At 39.8% G+C, this 16665-nt stretch overlaps 1 protein-coding gene across 13 annotated transcripts in view; it reads left to right on the top strand.

Annotated features, from left to right (window-relative positions):
- Positions 1-16665, top strand: part of CACNA1G (calcium voltage-gated channel subunit alpha1 G) — a 327715-nt gene that overhangs the window by 226988 nt on the left and 84062 nt on the right. For 11 of the 13 annotated variants that reach the window (XM_080993532.1, XM_080993526.1, XM_080993530.1 and 8 more), the window contains exons 10-14: positions 5172-5323; positions 6633-6818; positions 7407-7521; positions 8166-8321; positions 12519-12587. In XM_080993532.1, coding sequence (XP_080849658.1) covers positions 5172-5323; positions 6633-6818; positions 7407-7521; positions 8166-8321; positions 12519-12587 — 678 coding nt within the window. The remainder of the gene's footprint in view (positions 1-5171; positions 5324-6632; positions 6819-7406; positions 7522-8165; positions 8322-12518; positions 12588-16665) is intronic. The other 2 variants (XM_080993535.1, XM_080993533.1) reach the window with 1 other exon arrangement.

Below are 16665 nucleotides of genomic sequence, written 5' to 3'. Positions count from 1 at the left end.
ACAGAGACAAAGTTGTTGAACACTGTCATATAACATTTATTTGAGATGGACAAAGCTGTGCATGGAGTAATTGAGGTTAGACATCTGCTTGTAAAGTTCAAATTACCATAGATTATTTTTGAGGATGAGATTACTTTTCTTTCACCATGTTCTGAATGCATACCCTGACAGCTAGAAGTGACCTTAATTTTACTTTCAGATTGAGGGAAAGTTTCCATTTTTGAGGCTCTACATCATTATAAGGGAGCAAGACTTTTGAGAAGACTTTATCTGCTTTGGGGTAAGAGAAAACTCCACAGGAATCCTAGGTATCAAGTGACTGAAAGGAGAACATAGAGTTGGAAGGACATCCTTGGGTTTAGTGGTTTTTGTTTCCTCTCCAAATATAGCCCTTATATGAGCCAAAGTGAGCCAATTGTCTGAGGTGGCACATCAGGAGGGGCAATTCAACTACACCCACACCCACACCCTGGCCTGTCGTGTAGGGCATATTATTTTAGGGAGTGAAGCTTAGTTTTGGCAAATTTCTTCAGATAGGGGTCTATAAAGGCAGCAGTGGTGATGGCAGCTGTGGTATGCAGGTGAACATACCGTATTTGAGGTTCTACATAGCAACATTATGTATTTTTAATGTGCTGTATTCTGCTTTTTTATTAGAAGTAGAAGGCGTACTTTGTTTTCCTAAAGTCAATTTGTTAACTTCCATCATTTCCATTTTGAGCATCAGCTATTTGCTCTTCATTTTCATCATCACAAAAGATTTATTTCATTTGATTATAATCAAGCATCCTGCTTACTTCTCTGCTTATATTCAGCAAGCCTTCTTTTCTTATCTTCCTGCCACTTCCAAATCTGGCAAGCCGATCTGATGTCCTATCATTTCTGACGATTTTGATGTAATTTTGCACACATTTCCCCCCACAAAAAAATAATCAGACAAGTTTAAAATTATTAGAAATTCCACAAAAATGTTAAAACATCAATATTTTTAAGTACTTATTTACCAAGCAACATTAAATTGTATTAAATTAACCCAAACATATATTGGATTCTCAAGTTATCTTAAAACTTTTTAGCATCCCTCATTTTTGGAGTTGGAAAGTTGGAAAATTCAACATGCCCTGCCACTTTAGGAGTGCCTTTGCTGCATCAACAGAGCACTGTGCAGGATCCTTCCTCAGAGTGAGGTAGGTGGACAAGGTGGCTCTGAAGAGCACCTGTGCTGCTGTCACTTTGCCACCCCTGGCAAAATTTGTGAATGGGCAAATTTAAAATTTTATAGTTTAACAGTTTACCAATGTTTGACTTGAATCAAAATTTGACAGTACAGCAGCAAACCAGTATACAATTTCATGTGTTCTTTGGGGCCTGTCCACAGAGCCAAACTCTGCAAAGAACCTAAGTCGCAATGTAAGGTTCTTCTTCAGAGTGAGGTGGAGGCCACACAACATTTCTCCCATCCCAGAGAAGGAACTGTGACAGCAGGGACACCTTCTGAACCAAAGTAAAACACACGTTCATTTAGTTATGTGCTGTTTGTGAAATTGCCTTGCTTAAGTATCTACTTTATGTTTGCAAGGGAGAAGGATGGGGGGGGCATAACTTTGCCATGTACTTGTGACCTCACAGACCCTCCAAATGTTCCTATTTCCCAGAGACCGTCCCAGATTTACAGAAGCCATCCCGGTTTCTGATTTTATCCCGGAATGTCCAGCTTTTCCTTAGGACGTCCCTATTTTCATCGGGGAAATGTTGGTGGGTATGACCATCTGATGTGACCCTAGCAGCCTCATCAGGTCTAGCGAGCACCAGCTGCCTCCCTGCTATGATCGTAGAAGTCCAGCTGTGATTCTGATGCAGAATTGATTTTCAGGCATAGCTGCATACTATCTGTAGTATATTGGCCCTTCTGGTTTGCCATACCAAAACTGTGCTTTGCTTTGATCCTGTCTTTGAAGCTGCATTGTTTCTGCTTGAAAAAACTTGTTTTTAATTTTCTTGTTAGTTATACGCCCTCTTTGTGGCCTCTTAATGGAGCAGTTTACTGTTGTGATCTTTACTCTGCATATATTGTACTGAACATGTATTGCAGTGAAGACTGAATAGTAAAGAAAAAGCAACATTTTACAAGCCATTTTGCTAAGAAAAAAGAGGGGAACTCCTGAAAGTCTTCATAATATGACTAGTTAGAAAAGGCTGTCTTTTAAAAAAATATTCTGTTAACAGCATTTCTGCTCTGGTTAGATAACTCTATCCTTCTACAAAATACATTTCTGCAAAACATGCCCTGCTATTAAAGGTACAGTACTGTAGTTACTTACTACAGTAAGTAGTAAGTAACTACTTACTACTGGGGCAGTTTGAGTACTTTGTTTTTTTCAACTGGAGCAAAATAGAATTACAATCGGATATGGATATGGAAGCCATATCATTATTAGAATCAATTTAACCATAAATTCTTAGTTTGTTTCAACTGACAGTAATGAAGGGGTCTTTTTCTTTCACAGACTGTGAATTAAGCTCAGACAGTTCTAATATATCATTTTCTGGTAGGAAATACAGAGCTGCAAGTGCTGCACTGGGTGACATTTCAAGAAGAAAACTGCATGAAAAATTAGTGTGGGATACTAGATTAAAGAGAAGATTAGTATTTCTACTGTGAGAGCCTTCAGTATTTGCTTCTCAAATAATATGGCCTCCAGGATGAAAATAACTATATGCCAACTCCCTCAGTGCCATTGAGATTGTAAATAAGATATTTTTCCATTCAAAGCACATGTTTTAATAAGGCAATTTGAAACTGCTTTATAGGGCAGCTCCCCTACCACATGAGAGAGGGAGAGAGAGAGAGAGAGAGAGAGAGAGAGAGTATGTGTGTGTATGTAGTATACATTAAGTGGATATGTGTGTGTCAAGGTTTATTTGCTTTAGATGAAAAATGTGTTTAATATCTTACATGTTTTAAAGACACGTGCGAAAAAGTAAACCAACGTATTAATTAGGCCCACCTTGCTTCTTCCTCCCCACTCTCAGTGAAGAAAAGAGTACGATTTGAAAACAGAGGCGCCGAATGTACTTTTGCAACTCATGAAAAGTCCTTTAATAAAAACATAAACCAAAAAAAACCCAGGGAATTACACAGAGAGTTGGTTAAGGGTCTGTTTCTAAATTATAGCTTGCATTTCTTGCAGGAAAATCATGAAACCAAAAAAAAAAGATTGATTTTTGGCAGTGGTGTTTTCTTGAGCCATCTTAATTGTAAAAGGTGCACATGTAACATTGGTGAGAGGATCAGAACATGCTCATGACTATAGTTTTCCCAAAGACTAGGGAACAAAGCTGAGGATGTGCATAGTGAGCGGCTGGGTAGGGGGACATAGCAAGTGCCCAAGGCAGTTGTTTCTGTCAGGGGCGTAGCATGTCCAGTGCTGCCCGGCGCATTAAGTTAAATGAAAAGTGATGAACATTTGAGCATAAAATATAAACTGATTGGGTCTGAGCTGGTTTGACTGACCGGGAAAGAGATCTTGGGACGTGGTGAATAACATTATGAAAAAGTTGACCTATGTGTGGCAGCTGTAAAAAAAAAAGGGGGGGGGGAGGCAGCAACATCCATGTTAGGGATTATTAGAAAAAGGGATTAAAAATAAAACAGCCAATATCATGAAGTATTTATTTAAAAAAACTATGGCATGACTATACTTTGTGTACTTACTGTTTTGGTTGCTGTATTTCAAAAGGATATTGTAGAACCAGGAAAAGTGCCGAAAATGGCAGCATAGATGCTTAGAGAGCTGGAGCAACTGTTACAAGGAAAGGTTCCAACATTTATTTTTGGTTTTTTTTTAATTTAGAAAAATTGGCAAGTTAAGGGGATCAGGAACAAAATAGAAGCGTATACAATTATGCATGTAGTTTCCTCCTCACAGGGCTACATTTCCCCATCACTCTTAACTACAGTTCCCAGAATTCTTTGAAGGTGGTCATGTGCTTTAAATGCATGGTCTGCATCAGCCCTTAGGTGGCTTTTTTTTTTTTTAAGGGTAGGGCTTTAAAAGAGGATTAAGTAAATGCATGGAGGATTAGACTGGGGAGCAAATGTGAGGCAGTGCCATGGCCCTCGTGACCTTACGGTGGGCTCCTGTTTGACCATTGTGGGAAGCAGGATACTGGACCAGATAGGCCTTTGGTCTGATCCAATCGGACTCTTCTTCTGTTCTTATATTCCTCTACTGTTTGTTTCCTCCTTGTTAAGAGTTTAAGCAGGCGATAACCAGAGAGGTGGCCTTTTCAGCCATAGTGCCTCACCTATGAAATTTGCTCCTCAGAGCGGCTTGCCTGTTGCCAACTTTATTTTCTTTTAGATACCAAGTAGAACCCTTTTGTCTCCTATGTGTGTGTTATTGTTTTTAAACCTTTTAGGCATTTTGAAATGTTGCTGATTGTTCTGTTTTTGTCTGCTGGGTTTTCAAAATTACGGTATAGGTATCTCGGTTTTGATACTTTAATAGTGCATATTTCCATGGAACCAATTTAACTGAAGCGGTGTATATACCGTATATGCTTAAGAATTTGAGACCAAGTCTCAAACTGCATGCTCAAAAACAAGAAGGGTTCTGAAGATCACTCCTCATTATTTAAAATATTGATTTCATGTTGCAGTTAATTTTCCAAAGTTCCTTAATTAGTGAGTGTATATAAGGATCGAGGATAATGTGCCCTTGAGCTCCCTGTGCTACTTTATTTGTGAGATTATGATACACATCTCAACGTCTTTTAATAACTATCTTGCAGTATTTAATGTGTACTAATTACCTGTGAAACATATAATGCCATAAAGACTAATTTAAAATCTCTTGCTAATTTATTGCTCGTCTTGTCACCAGAAGATAGGGAGCCGGGGGTGATATCAAATACCAAATTCCCCCTCATAGCTGCTGTTCATAGTGTGCTAGGGTCAGTTTCGGGAGTTACAAAAAAGCACTGTAGGAGCCAACAAATAACTTATAGGCCAGAGATTCACCAGCATTGTCTTGCTGACTTGTACGAATACAGTAATTACTGAGTTGACATTTACTCGCATCTCTTGGAACCTCCTGGCCTATCAGAGCACAAATTTTGTTTATCTTGACATATATTTTTTTGTTTCTCCTTTTTCTTCATTTCTCCAGCCTGAAGAACTCACCAATGCACTGGAAATTAGCAATATTGTCTTCACTAGTCTCTTTGCCCTAGAAATGCTTCTGAAACTGCTCGTGTACGGCCCTTTTGGCTACATCAAAAATCCATACAATATATTTGATGGGATCATCGTAGTGATCAGGTAACTGGCCTGGAGTTGTCATTTTATGTGAGCAGGTAAAGTGATTTCTCCCAACTGGGCTGTTTAAAATAAAGCTGCAGGAAAATAGTAAGGAATGTCTGAAATGTTTATGGGGGTCTCGGTTCTTTTGCTCTCTCTGTTAGAATATGTGCTCCAGAACTGCTGTGAAAACTTCCTAAAAACCAGCGCTGTCTCCCATCTCTCATGATTATGTGCAACAGCACCATTTTGATAACTTCTTCAGGGGAATTTCCTGCATAGGGGAACCACTGAACAGCAGCTACTTAAATGCTATTTTCCTTCCTTGTGGCAGCCACACACTGGGAATGGCAGCCAAGAATGTACCTGTTTCCTTTAGCACATATTATCTTTAAAAAGTGCATGACCAAAAAAAAAGATATTTCTATCTGCAGAACTTTCCAGTTGAAGAGATCGTTCAACATTTACCACTCATCCATTAAGTAAAGTATCCTCAAAGTGGGCTTATACCTATCTGGCTGCTTGTTCAGTTTTCAGGCACATGCAAAATATGTTAGGAGTGTATGCTGGCATAATTCTTTTTAATTCAAATGCAAGTTCTGGCTAGAAATTTAAAATTTTCAGAAATCCTAAGGTCTTGGGGGGAAAGCTGAAATATATGCAGTACTCAGTAACTTTGTCCACCTTAAACATTAACAGTTTAAGAAAATGAAAAGTGTTGGGTATATAACTTTATTAGCTGTTAACACACCAAACAGGAGCATTTGGTGTATTTATGAAATCTTTTTCCCCCAAATCATAATTGCATATGTACCCAGTCTCAAAACGTGTATCAACGTTATAGTAAACAAAATGAGATTGTTTGCATCTGGAAGCAGTATACATACAGAAGAATATACTACAGAAAGAGAAGAAATTGATTTTTCCAGAGAGAAAACTCAGAACAGCACAATTCTTGTGATGTAATGAAATTTCACAGATAACTTTGCAATAGGAAAATATGAGGTCCCCTCCCCCTTCCCAGTTTATAACAACATTTTCAGTGGGTGATAATACTGAGTCATTAAAAAAAAACCCCAGGAAAATGTATGTTTCTCCATTTGCCCCTGGGCCTCCATATTTCTGCAGCAGATACTTGTAGGTCTGTGTTACCTGAAGTTCTTGTCTCATGTAGTATGCAGCATCCTGTGAGCATCCCTGTTTCACACCACTGAGCTCTACTAGCTAGTTTGTACTATAGGCCTTCCCCACTTTTGCTATATGCACTCTATGCATGGGTGTACTTCTTCCTCACAAGAACCCATTTAACATTATTCTTTTATCTTTTTAGTGTCTGGGAGATAGTGGGACAGCAGGGTGGAGGCTTGTCTGTTCTACGGACCTTTCGCCTTATGAGAGTCCTGAAACTGGTCCGTTTCATGCCTGCTCTCCAGCGCCAGCTGGTGGTGCTCATGAAAACAATGGACAATGTCGCCACATTCTGCATGTTGCTGATGCTTTTCATATTTATCTTCAGGTGGGTACTTAAATGAGCCCCTTCATTCCCTTTTGAAGCCTGTTGTGTCTGTGCTTTGAGGTTGAATTGGCCAATATTAATTTATGTGCCATGGCAAAACAGTACAAGTTGCTAAGATGGAAAGTGATTTAATGTACAGTGCTACAACTCTGCATATTTTGAAAATGATAGTTATTTCTTTCCCCCACCTGAGTGGTGTAGTATGCTTCTACTTCTGATGACTTTAACCCTGAAACTCCCCAGGCTGAGCAACACTTTGGTTTTTAGTTTGTGAACCCTCAAGAGTCCAACAGTCTTCATAATGTGAGAGTCTTCAAACTTTTTCATTCCAACAAATGAAGCCTTATCATATATGAGCCTTCAACTGCTAGTCACCACAGGGCATGGTGTCAGAGCTCAGAGAAAGTAGCCTACTAAAAGCTGAATTCCCATTTCTTTTCTTTTCTTTTCTTTTCTTTGTCCCATGAGTGGTGGGGTGCAGGAGTAAGGAACTTCACTCCAAACATTATTTGCTAAGATGGAGGAGTCTCTCTTTCAATACCATCTTGTCCTTGTTCTTTAATTTACTCATTTCCCCCTTTCATTCAGTATTCTTGGGATGCATCTCTTTGGCTGTAAATTTGCTTCGGAGAGAGATGGAGACACTCTTCCCGACAGGAAGAACTTTGATTCCTTGCTCTGGGCCATCGTTACTGTTTTCCAGGTAATGCAGCCATTACGGCTAACATTTATTTATTTCACAGAGTTTATATATTGGTTGATGGTAATCAAATCTCAAAGAGATTTAAAAAAATAATTCAAATTGGTTTACAGAAAGAATAAGCAAGCACCTATCCCTTGAAGAGATAACAGCTTGAGATTCTCCAAAATGTCATACTGAATGCTAAGAGAGAGCATGTGCTATTTTTTTCTTGAAAAAGAGGTGCCGGAACTCACCATGAACGCCTCCCTCATTCTCTTATAATGTCAATGGTGCCCACCTGAGAGGCTAAAATGGCAATGGCACCCACTGAGTTCCAGCTGGAAAAAAAGCCCTGGAGAGATCTATAAGCATTTTGGGAGTAGGAGTGGGGAATGCCTGCTCATAAAATACAGAACCTACTTAAGTTTTGGTTTTCCGGATGCAGTTTTTAGAATCCAGTGTCTTTGCAGGATTGGTTTTTGTTGTCTGAAATGCTGATGTGAATGACAAGCTTTAAAATGGCAAAGAATTGAAACAATTGTTTATTCAAAGAACAAAATATGCTTTTTCACTTCAACTGAGCAGGACAAACTAACTTTAAGAGAGTGCAAATGATCTGTGCTTCTATCTCCCTTAACGTGCCCTCCCCCCCCCCCCCAATCCAGATACTGACTCAGGAAGACTGGAATAAAGTCCTGTACAACGGCATGGCTTCTACCTCTTCCTGGGCTGCCCTCTACTTCATTGCCCTCATGACATTCGGAAACTACGTTCTCTTTAACTTGTTGGTTGCCATCTTGGTGGAAGGTTTTCAAACAGAGGTAACGCCTTGAATAACTTATTTATCTCATGCTTGCTATTAGGTAGTACGGAGGATTTAGAACCCCCATTATCTTATGAGTAGATCTGCCAAACAGAACAAAAGGGAACATGTAGCACTAACATTGCCTTCCTTAACAAATACTTCAGTACAGTATAAACCAAACTCCTTAGCTTCTATCAAAGGCTAAACTGAAAATAGCCAGCATTATTATAGATGCAGAATTTATGCAATAACTACTGGATGGAATGAGTGCAATGCCAGTGCCTTTGAAACAGGCTTTGTTGCATTTAGGAGCCAAATTAAAAGCAACCTCATAAAAGCATGGACAAAGTTGGAAGAGGAGTGACATTGCTGCCTTTCTTGCTGTTGTTCCTTAGTGAATGTCTTTCTTCCTCCTTAAGTGCAACACTTTGGCATATATATTTTCAGTTCCAATTCCGCACCCCCCACCCCCATCTCTATGGACCGATTTGCTAAAAGCTGGATCTTTTGCTAACTAAACGTCCTCTCTGCCACCATCTGCAGACAGCTGGAAAGCAAATCTTTGAAGAGAGTTTGGCCTCCATGTTTTACTGGCAGGTAGCTGAGCCCTCTTAAAACTAGCCCCCAAGCAGTTCTCCCTGCAGCTGGGGATGGTGAACAAAAATCTAGTCTCAGAGCAGTAAACTGTCATAGTGAAGGTCGAAAGGCAACATTATTCTGCATGACTTCCCAAGCATGCCTTTAATTTTGGGCTTTGTTCAGCAGCGTCTAGTGGTAGCATGGGTTCTAAATTAAAGTGTTGTTGATAATATAGGTGTGACAGGAGAATAACAACCATTGAGGTCTGTCACCTTTTTTGCCATCATATTCATTCACACTATAAAAACCCATTTAGAAACACTGCTATGCTTTTTATTTCTTTCTTTCAAGTGCAGTTTAAGGAGAAGATTTATGGGGGCCTCTTAGGGCAATGCAGCTAGAGTAGCTGTTTATTTGTTTTTAATCATATCTTTCCCAAGTGCTTTTATTTCATTTATGTCGTTTCTGCTTGGTATCATGCCCATGTCTCCATGTAATAGTATTTTTTTCGTCTTTGATAACCTAGGAAGGGGTCATTGCGCCAATCCTTTCTTTCTCAAGGAGTGGGAAATATATCACACTTCAGGCAGTAAATGCACAACCACCTCCTGACTCTTGCCCAAATGGTTCCAGGATTCTTTACTCTTGAGTGTGTTGGTCCTAGTCTACCTGCCTAGACTGGTCAAGTCTACCTGCCTAGAATGTCCCTTACTGATAGTTTTTGGTTTGGTTTGGTTTGGTATGAATTGGTTTGGTATGAATGGCCTGAAATTAATATGGTGCCCAGTGCTATTTTCTAGAAAAAGGGATGCCAGAACTCACCACGAACACCTCCTTTGTTCTCTTCTAATGGCAACGGCACCCACCTGAGAGGCGCCAAAATAATAATAATAATAATAATAATTTATTATTTATACCCCGCCCATCTGGCCGGGCTTCCCCGGCCACTCTGGGCAGCTTCCAAAAGAATATTAAAATACTATAATACATCAAACATTAAAAGCTTCCCGAAACAGGGCTGCCTTCAGATGTCTTCTAAAAGCCTGGTAGTTGTTGTTCTCTTTGACATCTGGTGGGAGGGTGTTCCACAGGGAAGGCGCCACTACCGAGAAGGCCCTCTGCCTGGTTCCCTGTAACTTGGCTTCTCGCAGTGAGGGAACCGCCAGAAGGCCCTCAGTGCTGGACCTCAGTGTCCGGGTAGAAAGATGGGGGTGGAGACGCTCCTTCAGATATACTGGACCAAGGCCGTTTAGGGCTTTAAAGGTCAGCACCAACACTTTGAATTGTGCTCGGAAACGTACTGGGAGCCAATGTAGGTCTTTCAAGACCGGTGTTATGTGGTCTCTGCGGCCGCTCCCAGTCACCAGTCTAGCTGCCGCGTTCTGGATTAGTTGTAGTTTCCGGGTCACCTTCAAAGGTAGCCCCACTGAGTTCCGGTGAATTACAGCTGGAAAAAAAGCCCTGATGGTACCCTTATGTCTAAAGGACACATGAGTGTAGCCCAGGGGCAACTGCCCCCCTAAATCAGTCAAAATCAAAACAAATCTGAGGTCGTCCCCCCCCCCCCCCATAAAAATACTGGCTACACTCATGAAAGGACATGTATAGAACACCAACAGGTTTGCTATTTCTTTGTGGTCGGAATGTCCTCTGAAGTGAGCCAGCAAAACTCTATGAATTCCTACACAGTTTACACAGATTTAGGATGTGTCCTTCTTTCTTAATTTTTGTTCTATTTAAAAACAAATCAAACAGCCTTTGAGTTTCATTCGGGCTTTTCCTTCCTTACAACGTGCTTTGCATACAAGTAACCCTCTTTCAAATAAAGTAGCAAGGTTTATTGCTGTCTTGTCACGTGAATCTTTTTTTTAAAAAACAACCTCAAATACTTTTTGCTCCTTTAAGTGCCCCGACCCACCCACTTATTTGAGATTTCTCTCTGAAAACTTCTCTCGATGTTGCGGTTGGTTTTATCTTTGTGATCCTCAAGTGCCTTTCTTCAACTCTGGAAACACTTTGTTAATTTTAGTGCCTGGCTGTGCAGGACCCTTTTGTTGCTAAGCAGCAGGCAAACATACAAAGGAACGGGGCTGCTCTAAAACACACACACACACACACACACACACACACACACACTTTAAAACCTAAGCCTCGCTGGTGCCTCATTCAAGATGCACACATAACACGTTCCCTGCAGCATGCAAGTGGCTTATTTATTTATTTATGCTCAGTCTGAATTTTGTGTCTGAATTTGCAGCAGTTGTAAGTTGTGCAATAAGAGGAGTGCGACTCTGTTTGACAGAGCTGGTAATGCAAAAATTACTGACTGAGCTGTCAGGTCTGTACCCTGGGGGATATATCGGGGGGGGGGGACATTGGCTTCTGGTGAGAGAGCTTTCTGTCGGAGATAAAGCTTCTCTCCTGAGGGACTTCATGATAATATTATCTATGAAGCATATTATTCCATTGGTAATCTTTTCATGTTACCTACAGTTTCTGCGCTTGTCTCAGGCAATCCTTAGTGGCTGGCTCATCTCATATCCCTCTTTTGTGTCAGTTATTCTTCGAACTTGTACCCTTCCACAAAACAACCTATGAGCAAGGGAATGGTAGCTGTGTGTAAATAATTAAGATTCATAATAGTAGTCATACCATGCCTAAACTATGTGTGGGAACAGAGCCTGAGGAAGGAGGAGGGAAATTATGAGCTATTTTACAATCATCTCTTGGTAGTGCCTTTGGAATGGGTTGGCCATGCCTTATATTTAAAACACAGTTCTATCACAAAATTGTCCTTTAAAAAAAACAACCCACATTTTAGCCTTTTCTGGCTTATCCTTTCTGCAAGTGAGTTTGATAATAGTTTAGATTGAGCAGCTGATATATGTAAGTTTTACTATTCTGCTTAGGTCCAAATTTTTGACCAGTCTTCCTTTCAATTGGTTCTAACTTACTGACATCATTACCCTGGAAATTAACCGTACTGTCACCAAATATGGCAGGCAAGAGAAAATTAAATCCTTAGCTAACAAATTGAAACTTGCATGAAAACCTTGCCTGTTTGTACAACAAAGTCAGACTGATTATGTTCAACATATTTTCTCCCCCTTGAACAGCAGACACATACCCCTTTCTATATCAAAACTTTAAAGGTGGTTTACTATGTGGCATTGGGGAGTGGAGGTGGGGGCTTCTGCTTGAGAAACACACTTGATCTTATGAAACAGATATAAAAATGCATTGCTGTTAATACTGTGCTATATACAAACAAGCAATAAATGAAAGAAGAATTCTTTGGAACTCTTAATTTGAAGGTAAGGCTGATTCCCCCCCCCCCATGAAGGATGTTCAACAGCTTGAACTAACCTTTGTACAGAGCAGATATGAAGGCATCAGACGACTCAAGTGTAGTGTGACCTGTTCCACTGCTTCTCCTTGATACGAAATTGACCCCAATGGGTGCCTTCCCTTTTCTCTCACTTTTCCCTTTTTGTTTCCATCCTTTTTATACCGATATCGTTCCCCCTTTGATCCACTCTCTCAATTTTGATGTTGAAATTTGTAAAACCTGTAAACCCGCCTTCCCTTCCTTCCCTGCCCCTTTCCTCACCCTCCTTCCTCATTTTTACTTCAGGAAATCACCAAACGGGAAGCAGCGAGTAGGCAGTTAAGCTGTATTCAGCTGCCTGTCGACTCGTCAGTGGTATGTAAGACCTTGGCATGAACACCCCAAACTTCGTCTGATAGTTGTCTCTCTCTCTCTCTCTCTCTTTTTCTCTCATTCTCTCCCTCTGTGGTGAACAATCACATCATCGCCACTGTTCTCATCATGGTAGCTGTTTGGTTTTGGACTTGTTGTTGTTGTCAAGTTAGCCTTGATTTAAAGTCTCTTCCTTCTTTGAGGGAATTAACAGAGTCCCCTTAATAATTGAGAACCTGTTCTGGATTCCTTCCTTCCTCCCTACTGAGATTTTTCTTCACAAGCTTCTGGTTTCTCCCTAAAAGGTAGATGCCATTTTAAATAATATTTGCATATGGAAGTTCAGTTTCATGCCTTGGCCAGTGCTCTCCAAGCATTAGATAGGCTTGAGCAACATGCTGCCTGTGACTCCATGGATCCAGGTTTTGCTTTCAGTCGGGATCACTGGGATTTGCTTGCATTTACTACGCTAATGCACTTGCCCTTATGCATGTAGATTTGTTTCATGTTCATGGAGAGATACAAATTGTTATATCTACTTTCTCAACATAAAATTGTTTTATCTACTTACTACCAATGGCAGGGGTGTACTAGCTTAGGCCCAGAGACCATTCAAGTCACTGAGAGACTGCCCATTGGATTAAAGTGAATTCTAAGATAACGTGACCCATATTGTTTTCAGCATATTCTTGACCTTGCACGGGGTTTACAAACAGGCTGTTAACTGCTTTGCATACCACACCCAGTTCTTGTTAAAAGAGAGAGAGAGAGATTAAAGAAACCCCTCAAAGACAGAAGAGACCTAAAATCAAGCACGTTTTGTGGATGCTCATGTGTGAGACAACTCTGTTCTGGAAAAGTCAGTGCTAAAATCGAGGCAGCTGCAATAAATGCAGGTGTCTTTAAAAAAAAAAAGAAAACTGCAGATAACTTGGGCAATAATCTCTGAGCGAAATCCCCCAGTCTAGGGTATGTAGGAAAGGTCAGAACAAGTTTTAATACTCCTACTCTTTCATAGAGTTATGATGTGCTGATGGACCTAAATCCTAACAATGTTCTGTATGCTAACAGTGTTTTCTTTATATTAAAAAAACAACAACCCAGAATGATGACACAAAAGCTATGTCAAATGTTGACATACTAAAAGTCTACAAGGCTGCATTTATTTCCATGAAATCAAGCGCTTCATAAATTGTGCTTCCCTTTCCATAGCCTATTCCTGCCATGTGTCTATCCCTTCCCATTTTTTCTCCATTTCCATTCAGCATTGGAAGCAGCAGCTTTTATTTAGATGAAAAGCCTCTTGTGTTATAGCCAGATACTGCTTTCCCTACATTTGTATATCTCTAATACCCTGTAGGCCATCTCAAAGTACTTGTGCTTCTAGAAAAAAAAGATTTAAACTCTACATTCACTCATACGATGCCTTTTTCATCCAGAAAGGCAAACTGGGAGTGCAAAAACAGGTAATTTCTATTGGAGCCCTGGTGGATGATGCTTCTCTGCGGCTAAACTTAGTGCTTAGTGTACTGACAAAGGTGCTGGTATATTATTTGGCAGGGGTGCTTTATTTCAAAGGAAACATGGGGTTTGGTGCTGCAGGGCTGGAGGATAAAAGTATCTCCCCCCTGTTCTTTATTTATATTTTTAGGAACTCAAACTAAATCATGAAAAGATATAACAAATTTCAATCTGAGGATCTTAATCCAGCTTCACTCTAAAAACCACCAAGTAGTTAATTAATTAATTAACCTCTCTTTTGTTCATACTTTTCCACATACATAGTAGTTTGGCTCTGGACATTTGTGCTAATATAGTTGCTTGCAATGTGATATTTTATGCAATGTCATATCGTGCTTTGGCACATTTCCTCATCAAAAACACTTTATTTTTCTGAAGCAGCAAGTCTTATAAAGGCACATATCTGAACAGGAATTTCTCTCATTTTTGCTTGAAGCATTAGTGAGAAATTGGAATTGCAGAAAAATGGACTGCCAAACTGAAGAAACCCCCCATGGAGTTATTTCAGGAGTTTCCCAGGTTTAAACCCAGCCCATCATATTCATTTTGAAGCATATAAACACAACTGACCTTTTAGAGATAATTAAGTGAGCCATTTATCTCCACTAAATAGCATAATAAGTTATTGTTGAGGAAACGTATTTAATGCATTGGCTGATTGAAAGAAGCAATGCAGCTATTTTACAGCAATGCTATTAATTCTGGGCATCATCTCAACAGGGGGCAGCTTCAGTTAAGACTCCATACTTTAAATCTCAAGAGATACAAAATAGATAAAAGATGATACCTTATGCTGGACCAAATTCTTTTGGTGTTAAGAGATCAGTTGATCATGAAGCTTTGTGATACTTCTGCATTTAAACTGGGGATGGAGAACCTGTAGCCCTCTGGAAGTTACCAAAAGGCTACAGAGTAAAGAAAAAAAGGGGGGATAGGTAAAACTCCCATTATCGCTGACTATTGGCCATGCTAGCTAGGGCTGATATGAATTAAAGCCCAACAAAATCTGAAAGGTTTGAGATTCACCACTCTGCCCTGACTTAAAGTAATAAGCATTAGATCAAGTAAGAAACATCACCCTGTCCTTCCCTATTGCTATGCCTCTTGTTATCTGTGAAAGCATGGTTAAATCATGTCTAAAACACTAATGAATTGATCCATTAATTGTGGAGATTAATAGATTACTGCTTCTAATCCTGTTTTAATTATTGTCTTAAATAAATCAGTTCATCTTTAGTATACTGTTGGGAAACTTTCCAAGAGGAGAAGTCAGGTTGATTCTGTGTCACAAAAAAACTAATTAGTTTAAGTCCCTTTTAATGGAATACATTCCTCAACAATTCTCACCTACCATAATAGGGGGAGACTGAGTATTTCTAAATAGACCTAATGCCCTACATACAGACCTGGTGAAGATGCAGGATTTTGTGTTTATGTGCACTCTCTGTTTTGATGAAGAAGCATCTTTGAGAAAAAGTTCAAAGCTTGATTGGAGAAAAAATACGTTATGTGCTCAGCTACATAGATAAACAGACACAGGCACTTAATTAGAGAAAATAAAGGTCATTTATGTTGATGATGTGCCCTGTACTCTTTAATCAGGCAAAAATTGTTTTCAAAAGCCAGCCATTTAGCATTATCCTCCTAACTACTGCCCATTCTGCTTTTCATGTTTTGTTCAAGCACCAAATGTCATCAGGGTGAGCCAAGGCTTTTTAGAACAGCAATGTAGACTTTGTTGTACTTTGCTGTGGTAGTTGTCTTACTTTAGCTAGAAAACTAGGAAAGTAAAAAATTGCTTGGCTTCTCTGTTATCGCTGCATCAACTTCTTCCACTGACCACATCAAACTCACTGGAGACTACTCTTCTCTGGAATTATGATTTCTTCGGGAAATCAGGACTGGAATAATTATTGTATATGCTATTCCTGGCTTATATTTTTGGGTTATAACACTCTCCCATCTACCACCACATGTGCCAGTGAATTGGATCAGAGGACTCAAGGGGAAGGTATTGAGGGCCCTTTGTTAATGATGCCTGATCTTAGAAACCTAACAGTGAAGCAAATGGCAGAGGCTAATGAGCAAGTGAATTATTTAACATGGAATTGGAAGAAGCTCTAGGCCACCCTCTAGTAGGGACAAGCTTTTTGTCAGCTTCAAGCTTCTAATTTGTTAGACAGGACTTGCCCATGTGGTAAAACCCCGTTGCCTATAGCCAAGTGATCCAGATCTTACCATTTCAGTCATGTAGACCCATGTCACTGCTCTTCATTGGCAACCAGATAGGATATATATATTTACTTCAAGCCATTCAAATAAATGAATTCACACTACTAATCAGTAGTTTGTACCAGTCTAAATTTTGTAAAAGTCTATCTTTATTATTGAACTTGTTTTCTACCCTTCCTCCCAAAGGATAGCTAACAATAGAAAGTGTCCTCCCAGAAAAGGTTTTGACTGCAGATTTTTGTATTGTTAACTATTTTTGAAAAAGCTGCATGCAGCAATCAGATTAGAGGCTGCCCACTTAGTTGGACTTTCTTCTATATATTCCCAT

The sequence above is a fragment of the Podarcis pityusensis genome, assembly GCF_964106645.2.
Source record: "Podarcis pityusensis genome assembly, chromosome: 2".
Taxonomy (NCBI): Eukaryota; Metazoa; Chordata; class Lepidosauria; order Squamata; family Lacertidae; genus Podarcis; species Podarcis pityusensis.
This window is presented reverse-complemented; position numbering and strand designations above follow the sequence as displayed.